Raw genomic sequence first — 10,000 nt, 5'->3', positions numbered from 1 at the left:
ATGAGTATAGTAATGATGATAACGATAATTATGATAAGATAAATAACACCAATGATATTAATCATAATTGCTATCATCATCGTAATGATAATTACTATCATTATCATAACAATAATGATAATGATAAAGGCGACAGAAATCACACAAACAAAAATAAAATATCTAACCTCAGCAACAGCAATAACAGTGATGATAACGAAGCATAACAATAACAATACTGATGCTTATGGTGCTGCTAAATGTAATTGGCAAGGACAATGGAACTCTAATACAGCTAAATACATAATTAATTACACCACTAACAAACATGTCATCATCATTATCAATGTTTATATTCCTTTTGTTCATTTTCATCAACATTATGTTTGATACCACCGGATTAAGATAAAAATAGTTATTTGAAAATCTGCTATTGAAAATCCACCATGTTAATTGTTCACTGATAAATAGTGTATATCTGATCTCAACTGTTACATAATAACATGACATTTACATTATCATTCTGTAATGGGTACAATTATCCTTTTGCATTTGTCGAATGTGCAATCACTCTATTCACATTATTGGTAAAATTTAAAAAAAGAAAAAGAAAAAAAGTGGTATATATCATATTGTTATGATTACAATTATTATTATCTTCAACAATATTATTACCATTATTTTTATTTTTATTATCAGTAGTAGTAACATTGTTATTATTATCATATCTATTACTATTTTCGTTAGTATTACCATTACTAATATCGTTACTATCATTATTTCCATTACTGCTAACATTTTCATTATCATTGCTATCATCATTATCAGTTTTAGTATTATCATTATCATTTGGAAAATAGTTTTTATCATTATCATTATCATCTTCAATATTACTGCCTGAATCTCTTATCATTATCATTATTTCTATCATCAATATCTTCATTCTCATTATAGTTAGTGTTATCATTAATATCATCACCATTACTACCACAAAATAAATAATGATCATTACCATCGTCCTAAACATTAACATCACAATATACATCATTAATAATATTATCAATACTAATATCATTATCATCTTCATTGCTATTACTATCATACACAATATCACTATCACAATATAACGCTGTCACTAACATGCTCATTATTATCATTACTATTGCTACCATCTTCACCATTACTATAACAATATATGTCATTGCCATATTCATCATCATTACCATCATTATCACCGTCATTATCATCATTATTATCATTACCATCCTCATAACCATCACTGTTATTTTTCATTATCATCATCCTACTACCATTACCATTACCACCATCCTCACCATAACTATCACAATCTAAATCATCATTACTATTATCCTCACTAAGATCATTCTCATGTTCATCATTGCCATTATCATTATCATCATCTTCCTCACTATCACTATCACCATTATCATCTTCACTATTACTATCACAATAAAAATCCTCATCATTATCACAATCTAAATCATCATCACTATGATCATCATTCCCAAGCTCACCAAAGCCATTATCATTATCACCATCTTCCTCACTATTACCATCACCATTATCATCATCTTTCTCACTATCACAACAAAATTCGTCCTCATCATCATTATCACAATCTAAATCATCAATACTGTTATCTTGACTATGATCATCATTCCCATTCTCATCATTGCCATTATCACCATCATCATCTTCCTCACTATCACCATCACCATTATCATCTTCACCATTATTATCACAATAGAAATCCTCATCATTATCACAATCTAAATCATCAATACTACTATCATCACTATGATCAGCACTCCCATGCTCATCATTGCCATTATCATCTTCCTCACTATCACCATCACCACTATCATCTTCACCATTATTATCAGACCCGAAATCATGCTCATCATCATTATTACAATCTAAATCATCAAAACTATTATCCTGACTATGGTCATTCCCATGCTCCTCATTGCCATTATCATCATCATCATCATCTTCCTCACTATCACCATCACCATTATCATCTTCACCATTATTATCAGACCCGAAATCATGCTCATCATCATTATTACAATCTAAATCATCAGTACTATCATCCTGACTATGATAATTCTCATGCTCATCATTGCCATTTTCATCATCTTCCTCACTATCACCATCACCATTATCATCTTCACCATTATTATCAGACCCGAAATCATGCTCATCATCATTATCACAATCTAAATCATCAATACTGTTATCTTGACTATGATCATTCCCATTCTCATCATTGTCATTATCATCATCATCATCTTCCTCACAATCATCATGACCATTATCATCTTCACCATTATTATCAGACCCGAAATCATGCTCATCATCATTATCACATCAAAGAAGTGCCGACGAAGGAGGTCCTCGCCAACTGAAGGGCATCAACGTTCTAACTTTGGGACCACAAACGTCTGGCAAATTTCAAAAACTTTTTCGGTCCCCTTTTTTTCTCTAAATTTCTTATTTTGCCTTGGCTCTCTCTCACTCTTCCTCTCGCTCGCTCGCTCGCTCGTTCTTTCTCTTTCTTTCTTTCTCTCACTCGCTCTTTGTCTTTCGCTTTCTTTCTCTCACTCCCTCGTTCTTTCGCTTTCTTTCTCTCTCTCTCCCTCTCGCTCTTTCTGTCTCTTTCTCTCACTCACTCTTACCCTCCCTCCCTTCCTCTCTCTCTCTTTCTTTCTCTCTCTCTCTAATTCTAAGTCACACACACACTCTCTCTCTCACTCCTAGCTTCCCTCCCTTCCTCTCTCTCTCTTTATTTCGCTCTATCTAACTCATTCACTCTCTGTCTCTCTCACTCGCACCCTCCCTCTCTCTCTTCCCCCCTCCCCCCCCTCTCTCTCTCACTCCTGCCCTCCCTCCCTTTCCTCTCTCTCTTTCTTTCTCTCTCTCCAACTCACTCACTCTCTCTCACTCGCACCCTCCCTCTCTCTCTGACTCCTACCCTCCCTCCCTTCCTCTCTATCTTTCTTTCTTTCTCTCCAATTCACTCACTCTCTCTCACTCGCACCCTCCCTGTCTCTCTCTTCCCCCCCTCTCTCTCTCTCTGACTCATTCCCCCCCCTTTCTCCATTGCATTAAAGAACACGCTCAAAGTACGCCAAGTTGCATTAATTTTTGCGAAAAATAAATATCAATGTCGAAGCCTGTGGCCTCATTAAAATGTGAGCCTGGTGCCCGGGCTTGCTTGGACCTCGCTGCTTTCAGAGACAAAGGAGAATGGGAAGGCAAAAGAGAGAGGGAGAGAGGGAGGGATGGGAGGAAGAAGGGAGAGGGCAAGAGAGAGAGGGAGGGATGGAAGGAAGAAGGCAAAAGAGAGAGGGAGAGAGGGAGGGATGGGAGGAAGAAGGGAGAGGGCGAAAGAGAGAGAGAGGGAGGGATGGGAGGCAGAAGGGAGAGGGCAAGGGAGATAGGGAGGGATGGGAGGAAGAAGGGATAAGGGAGAGGGAGAGATGGAGGGATGGGAGGAAGAAGGGAGATAGGGAGAGAGAGAGGGAGGGATAGGATAAAGAATGGAAAGGGCGAGAGAAAGAAGGAGGGATGGGAGGAAGAATGGAGAGGGCAAGAGAGAGAGGGAGGGATAGGAGGAAGAAGGGAGAGGGCGAGAGAGAGAGAGGGATGGGAGGAAGAAAAGAGAGGGAGATAGGGAGGGATGGGAGGAAGTAGAAAGATGGAGAGAGAGAGCGGGAAATGGAACGAAGAGAATGGAAGGAAGAAGGGAGGTAGGGAGTGAGGAAGATAGAGTCGGAGAGCAAGAAAAAAAGGGGGGGGGAGTTAAAATAAAATGGAAAAGAGAGATCACAGATAGATAAAAAAAAAAAAAAAAAAAAAAAAATACGTAGACAGGTGGAGATAAAGACACACAAACCAATAAATACATAGAGAGAGACAGAGGACCAGAAGGCAATAAGACCAAGAATAAAGATAAAAATACGAAGAACAAGAACAAGAAATAAGAAAAAGAGAAAAAAAAGAGAGAGGTTTCAGAAGCCTTCAACTTCGCGTAGAACGTACGGGGAAACAAAAGCTTTTGTCGCATAATTCACGCCTCTCCAGCACAAGGGGGTAGATGCCCCGGGCCAGGAAAATAGCCTTCAGAAAATAGCAACAGAAAATAGCCTTCAAAAAATAACCTTGAGAAAATGGCCTTCAGAAAATGACCTTCATAAAATAGCCTTCAGAAAATAGCTTTCAGAAAATAGCCTTCAGATTATGGCCCTCAGAAAATAGCTTTCAGAAAATGGCCTTCTGAAAATAACCTTCAGAAAATAGCCTTCAGAAAGTAGCTTTCAGAAAATAACCTTCAGAAAATAGCTTTCAGAAAATAGCCTTAAAAAAATAGCTAACAAAAAATAGGCTTCAGAAAATAGCAAACAAAAAATAGCCTTCAGAAAATAGCTTTCAGAAAATAGTCTTCACAAATTAGCCTTCAGGAAATAGCCTTCAGAAAATAGCCTTCAAATAATAGCCTTTAGAAAATGACCTTCAGAAAATAGTCTTCAGAAAGTAATTTTCAGAAAATAGCCTTCAGAAAATAGCTAACAGAAAATAACCTTCAGAAAATAGCTTTCAGAAAAAAGCCTTCAGAAAATAGCCTTCAGAAAATGGCCTCCAGAAAATGATTCAGAAAAATAGCCTTCAGAAAATGGCCTTCAGAAAATAGCTAACAGAAAATAACTTTCAGAAAATGGCCTTCAGAGAAGTTTTAAAAAATAGTCTTCAGATAATAGCCCTCAGAAAATAGCCTTCTGATAATAGCTTTCAGAAAATGCCCTTCAGCTACAAAGTGGGTGAGGACTCGGTATAAAGAGCCTGTTTGGTACAAGACGTCATGCAGATTATGTGGTGGTCGTTATAGTGGGAATAGTTATTATTAGAGATTAATTAAATGTTAGAATTGATTGATATTAGAAACATGTTGAATCTGATTGCTGAAATTGGGTTGTATCATTTATTTCAGTGCTGTTGCTCATTAGCGAGAAGGGCAAATGTAGAATAAATAAGGTAGAGTGAAAATATTATATAACAATCAAATAAGAGAATAAATAAGTTAAGTAAAAATCTGACTTGTACCTCCGTCTACTTAGCCTCTTTCCCCTTTCAGTTACTTTCTCTCCCTCTTCTTTTTATTCCCTTTCTCTCTCTTTATCGTATTGTGTTTCCGTTTCTTCATTCCGATCTAATATTAATTTTATTTTCGCCTTTTCCCTCTTCTTTCCTTTCGCTTTTTTTTCTCTCTTTCCCTTATACATCATCATGTTCGCTGCGTGTCTGACATGACATGACAGACGGCCAAAACCCCACCTCTTATCTCCTCCCCTGTCCTTGTCCTCTCCCTCTTCCCCTTCACTTTCGTTGTCGCCTTTCCCTCCTTCTCTCTCTCTCTCTCTCTCTCTCTCTCTATCACTCTCTCTCTCTCTCTCTCTCTTTCTCTCTTACTTTTTTTTCTTGACTCCCCGTCTACACATATGTTTGGCTTTACTGTTACTAGTTTTCGTTATTGTTGCCATGCACAGAACCATACATACATATACACACACATACATATATATTTAATTTTATCTTAATGCATTTCTCTCTTGACTTTATCCCCTGAATATATTTCAATATAATTCTTCTATCCTACTTCTTCCTCCTATCGAGATCTAAAGACTCCTTTGAATCCAATATCCCCTTTATTCTCTCTTCATTCTCTCCCCTCTCTTCACATTTATTCCTGGACTTTTTTCTCTCTCATTTTCACTGGACTCTTTAAGCTGTCTCCCAAATGTCCATCTCACTCGCTAGAATTATTTCTTAGAAAACCATTTGTCTTCTTGGCCTATTGAAGAAGTTCCATTTACTCATTCTTTATCCATCCCATGTTCATCTGTCACCCATTAATGTCTTCTCCGTGACTTATATGTTATTGTTCTCTCCTCACTGTCATATATCTACATTTGCATCATCAACACTTCCTCTCCTTATAGAAACTCTCCCTTTTTTTCTTTGATCAGTAGACAGTCCTCATCATTTTTGGCTGTATTCGATTTGGAAAACCAGAGTCAATATATCACGCGAGGGCTTTCTTCCTCTTTAATGTTACTCTCCACGTCCTTTTTCCTCTGCGCCCTCATTTTTTTCCGGTCCAATTTATATTCTACCACCTGGTGACCATTCTCTTTCTCTTCCACTTGATCTATTTCTCTCCTGCTGTCTCTCATCTACCTCACTGATGTTGCTCTTGCTAGGTCTCTCTCTCTCTTCTCCTCATCCTCTTCTCACTCTTTCTCCCTATCCTCCTTTCCACTCTTTCTCTCTCTGTGCCTCAATTCTTCCTCTCCACTCTCTATATGTACCTCCTCTTCTCACTCTGTCCCTTGCATTCTCCGTTCGTCTCCTTCCCTCCCTCTCCCTTTTCTCTGTGTCCTCCTCTCCTCTCAATATATACCTTCTCTTCTCCCTCTCTCCCTCTATGCCTTACATCATCCTCTCCTATCCCTCTTCCTCTCTCTCTCTCTTTCTATCTCTGTCTCTCTCCCTCTGTGTATGTGTGTACATATTTTTCTTCCTCTCCATATACTTCTTTTCTCACCCTCTCCCTCTAAACATGACATCCCCCTTTCCCCCCTCTCTCTCTCTCTTTCTTTCTCCCCTCTTTCTCTTCCTTTACGCTGCCCAGATAGGATCTCGAGGATGTTTCAGGACTTCCTAGATTTTCCAAGGCATAAGATCCCGAGGCCAATGATAGGGCGAGGGGAGGGGGCCCTGCGTGTGCGGCGTCGAGAGGGAGGGAGGGATGGGGCAGGGAGAGAATGGGGGGAGAGGGGAGAGGAGGGAGAAAGGAGGGGAGGGGGAGAACCGGGGAAGAGGGAAGCTGATGAGAGAGGGAGGCTGCAAACTTTCTATTGTTTTCTGTTCTTTCTCTTTTTTACCCTTTTTTCCTACGCTGGCGTGAAGTTGGGCATGCGAGGGGAAAAAGAGAGCGGATGGAAGAGTGGGAGAGGAAAGGGGGACAGAAAAGGGACAGGGAATATATACATATATACACATATATAAAATATACATATATACACATATATATTAATTCATTCATCTATTCATATGCATATATATACACACAGAGATGTTTGGCACACACATACTCATACACGTACACAAGTTTGTAACGAGAGAAGGAGGGCGAGAGAGCAGGGGCGGACCTAATGAATTATATAGGAGGATAAGTGGTGCCTCTAATTTGTCGACAAACTGGGCAAAATTCTTCCATTATTTGCCGCATAAGGGAAGAAATTTGGCTCTATATATGCCCTTGAGAATATATATATGAGACAGAGAGGCGAGGAGGGAGGAGAGAGAGAGGTGAGGAGGGAGAAGGGGGGGGGAGAGAGAGAGGTGAGGAGGGAGAAGGAGAGAGAGGTGAGGAGGGAGGAGAGAGAGAGAGAGAGAGAGAGACAGAAAGAAAGAGAGAGAGAGAGAGAGAGAGAGAGAGAGAGAGAGAGAGAGAGAGACAGACAGAGAGAGAGACAGAGAGAGAGAGAGAGAGAGAGAGAGAGAGAGAGAGAGAGAGAGAGAGAGAGAGAGAGAGAGAGAGAGAGAGAGAGAGAGAGAGAGAGATTGAGAGAGAGAGAGAGAGAGAGAGAGAGAGAGAGAGAGAGAGAGAGAGAGAGAGAGAGAGAGAGACAGAGAGAGAGAGAGAGAGAGAGAGAGAGAGAGAGAGAGAAAGAGAGAGAGAGAGAGAGAGAGAGAGATAGGGGGGGGGGGAGAGGCGGGGAGGGAGAAGGAGAGAGAGATAGAGAGCGCGCAATAGAGACAGACAGACAGATACCCAAACAAATGGACTCATCTATACAGATAGACATACAACGTCAAACCGAAAGACGCGAACATTAAAAAAGCACACTCGGCCATAGAGAAAAGGGGATGGGAGGGGGAGGGGCTATCAGCAAAGGGAAAAGTGGGAAGCGATCCTCAGTCACATGAGTTTCCATGCCTTGCACTCTGGCCGTGAAATGTATACTATGCATGACTCAACCCCTGCCCCCTCTGCCTCCCCTTCCCCGTCCATTCAGAGCCCCAGCGAGCATTCAGCGAGCCTCAACAGTTTCACATTTCGGGCCATGCCTGAAGCTTGGGGTTCGGCCATCCTCGTAGCATAGTCAGTTCAGCTTTTTATCCCTTGTAGCTAAGCCACTATGGACCCCCGAAAGCCTTCATAAAGTGTAAGCGAGAGTCCCGCAAAATATAGAAACGGGAAAAATGCTCGCTTGATGATGGCGGCGGCTGCCTCTCTCTCTCTCTCTCTCTCTCTCTCTCTCTCTCTCTCTCTTTCTCTCTCTCTCTCTCTCTCTCTCTCTCTCTCTGGGAATCTTGCTCCTTATATCATGCTTCGGAACGACCGTGTCCGGGCAACCAGTTGAATGCTCATCCACTTTTATATGGTGGTGCGTCTGGAGGTCTGTTTGTGTGGGAGAGTTTGTGTGTTTGGATTTTTTTTTACCGGTATGCATACATAGAGAGAGAGAGACGGTGGGAGGAAGAGAGAGAGGGGGAGGGAGGGAGAGAGAGGGAGAGGGAAAGAGAGAGAGAGAGAGAGATAGGGGGAGAGAGGGAGGGAGGGAGAGAGAGATAAGGAGAGGGAGGGAAGGAGGGAGGGGGGAGACAGAGAGACAGAGGCAGAGAGGTGGAAGGGAGAGGGAGAGAGAGAGAGAAAGAAAGAGACAGAGAGAGAGAGAGAGAGTTTGTGTGTTTGGATCTTTACCTGCATGTGATTGAGATTGAAAGTTAGAAAAGAGAGAGAGAGGGGGGAAAAGGAATGGAGAGGCGAAAGAAGTGAATTTGTTTTTGAAAATGGGCATGTGTTGTGTGTATATTTGTCGTTAATTGTGTTGTTGTTGTTGCTGTTGTTGTTGTTGTTGTTGTGTGTGTGTGTGTGTGTGTGTGTGTGTGTGTGTGTGTGTGTGTGTGTGTGTGTGTGTGTGTGTGTGTGTATGTGTATGTGTATGTGTGTGTGTGTACTGGACCTTCTGTTCTTACTCAAGGAAACGCATATGTAGGTCTGTACTTGAGCGTTACGTTTGTACTTATATGCAAGTGAGTACGTGGGTGTTTAATTAGTCTTCAACGCGGCAATAAAAGACGATAGAATTTCAAATTCCTGATAAAAGTCGAAATCATTTGTTCAAGAAAACAAAAACGGAATAAATAGGGAAGGAAGAGAGAGAGAGAGAGAGAGAGAGAGAGAGAGAGAGAGAGAGAGAGAGAGAGAGGGAGAGAGAGAGAGAGAGAGAGAGAGCGAAAGAGAGAGAGAGAGAGCGAAGAGAGAGAGAGCGAAAGAGAGAGAGAGAGAGAGAGAGAGAGAGAGAGAGAGAGAGAGAGAGAGAGAGAGAGAGAGAGAGAGAGAGAGAGAGAGAGATAGAGAGAGGATACAGAGGAAGGGAAAGGGAAGGAAGGAGAACTATGGAAAGAAACAGAAGAAAGAGTGAGAGTCAAAGGCAATCACTTTATTCCATTAATAAGAGAAAGACTGACAGCTTGAGAACAGCCTACGTATATAGCTACATGAAAACATTTTACCCAGAAAACCTTCGAAAGAGAATTTCTGAAAAGAGTAAATTCAAAAGTGAAAGTGGATAACGGGTTATATTTTGTGAGATTTTTTTTCCGTTTTCAAATCCAGGACGACGTCAATGATGAGTAAATAAGACTGAAATGAATAGAAAATAAATAAATGAGAAAGATCCGCTTTTTAACCGAGAGAGAATGAGATAGAGAGAGAGAGAGAGAGAGAGAGAAAGAGAGAGAGAGAGAAAGAGAGAGAGAGAGAGAGAGAGAGAGAGAGAGAGAGAGAGAGAGAGAGAGAGAGAGAGAGAGAGAGAGAGAGAGAGAGAGAGAGAGACAGGGAGAGAGAGAGACAGGGAGAGAGAAAGAGAGAAGGGGGGGGGGGGGTAAGTCATAACTAATGATGATATAAAAATAACAATGATAACAG

At 40.9% G+C, this 10,000-nt stretch overlaps 2 protein-coding genes across 2 annotated transcripts in view; both read right to left on the bottom strand.

Moving 5' to 3' along the window:
* LOC113808026 (uncharacterized) overlaps positions 1-10,000 on the bottom strand; it is a 366,181-nt gene that overhangs the window by 348,702 nt on the left and 7,479 nt on the right. The gene's annotated exons all lie outside the window — the stretch shown is intronic.
* Positions 1-10,000, bottom strand: part of LOC138867131 (dentin sialophosphoprotein-like) — a 23,093-nt gene that overhangs the window by 9,901 nt on the left and 3,192 nt on the right. Inside the window, exons 3-4 of the mRNA XM_070141593.1 lie at positions 1,743-2,219; positions 1,242-1,619 (exon numbers count right to left, since the gene is read on the bottom strand). Coding sequence (XP_069997694.1) covers positions 1,242-1,619; positions 1,743-2,219 — 855 coding nt within the window. The remainder of the gene's footprint in view (positions 1-1,241; positions 1,620-1,742; positions 2,220-10,000) is intronic.

Source organism: Penaeus vannamei, chromosome 28 (genome assembly GCF_042767895.1).
Source record: "Penaeus vannamei isolate JL-2024 chromosome 28, ASM4276789v1, whole genome shotgun sequence".
NCBI classification, from domain to species: domain Eukaryota; kingdom Metazoa; phylum Arthropoda; class Malacostraca; order Decapoda; family Penaeidae; genus Penaeus; species Penaeus vannamei.
This window is presented reverse-complemented; position numbering and strand designations above follow the sequence as displayed.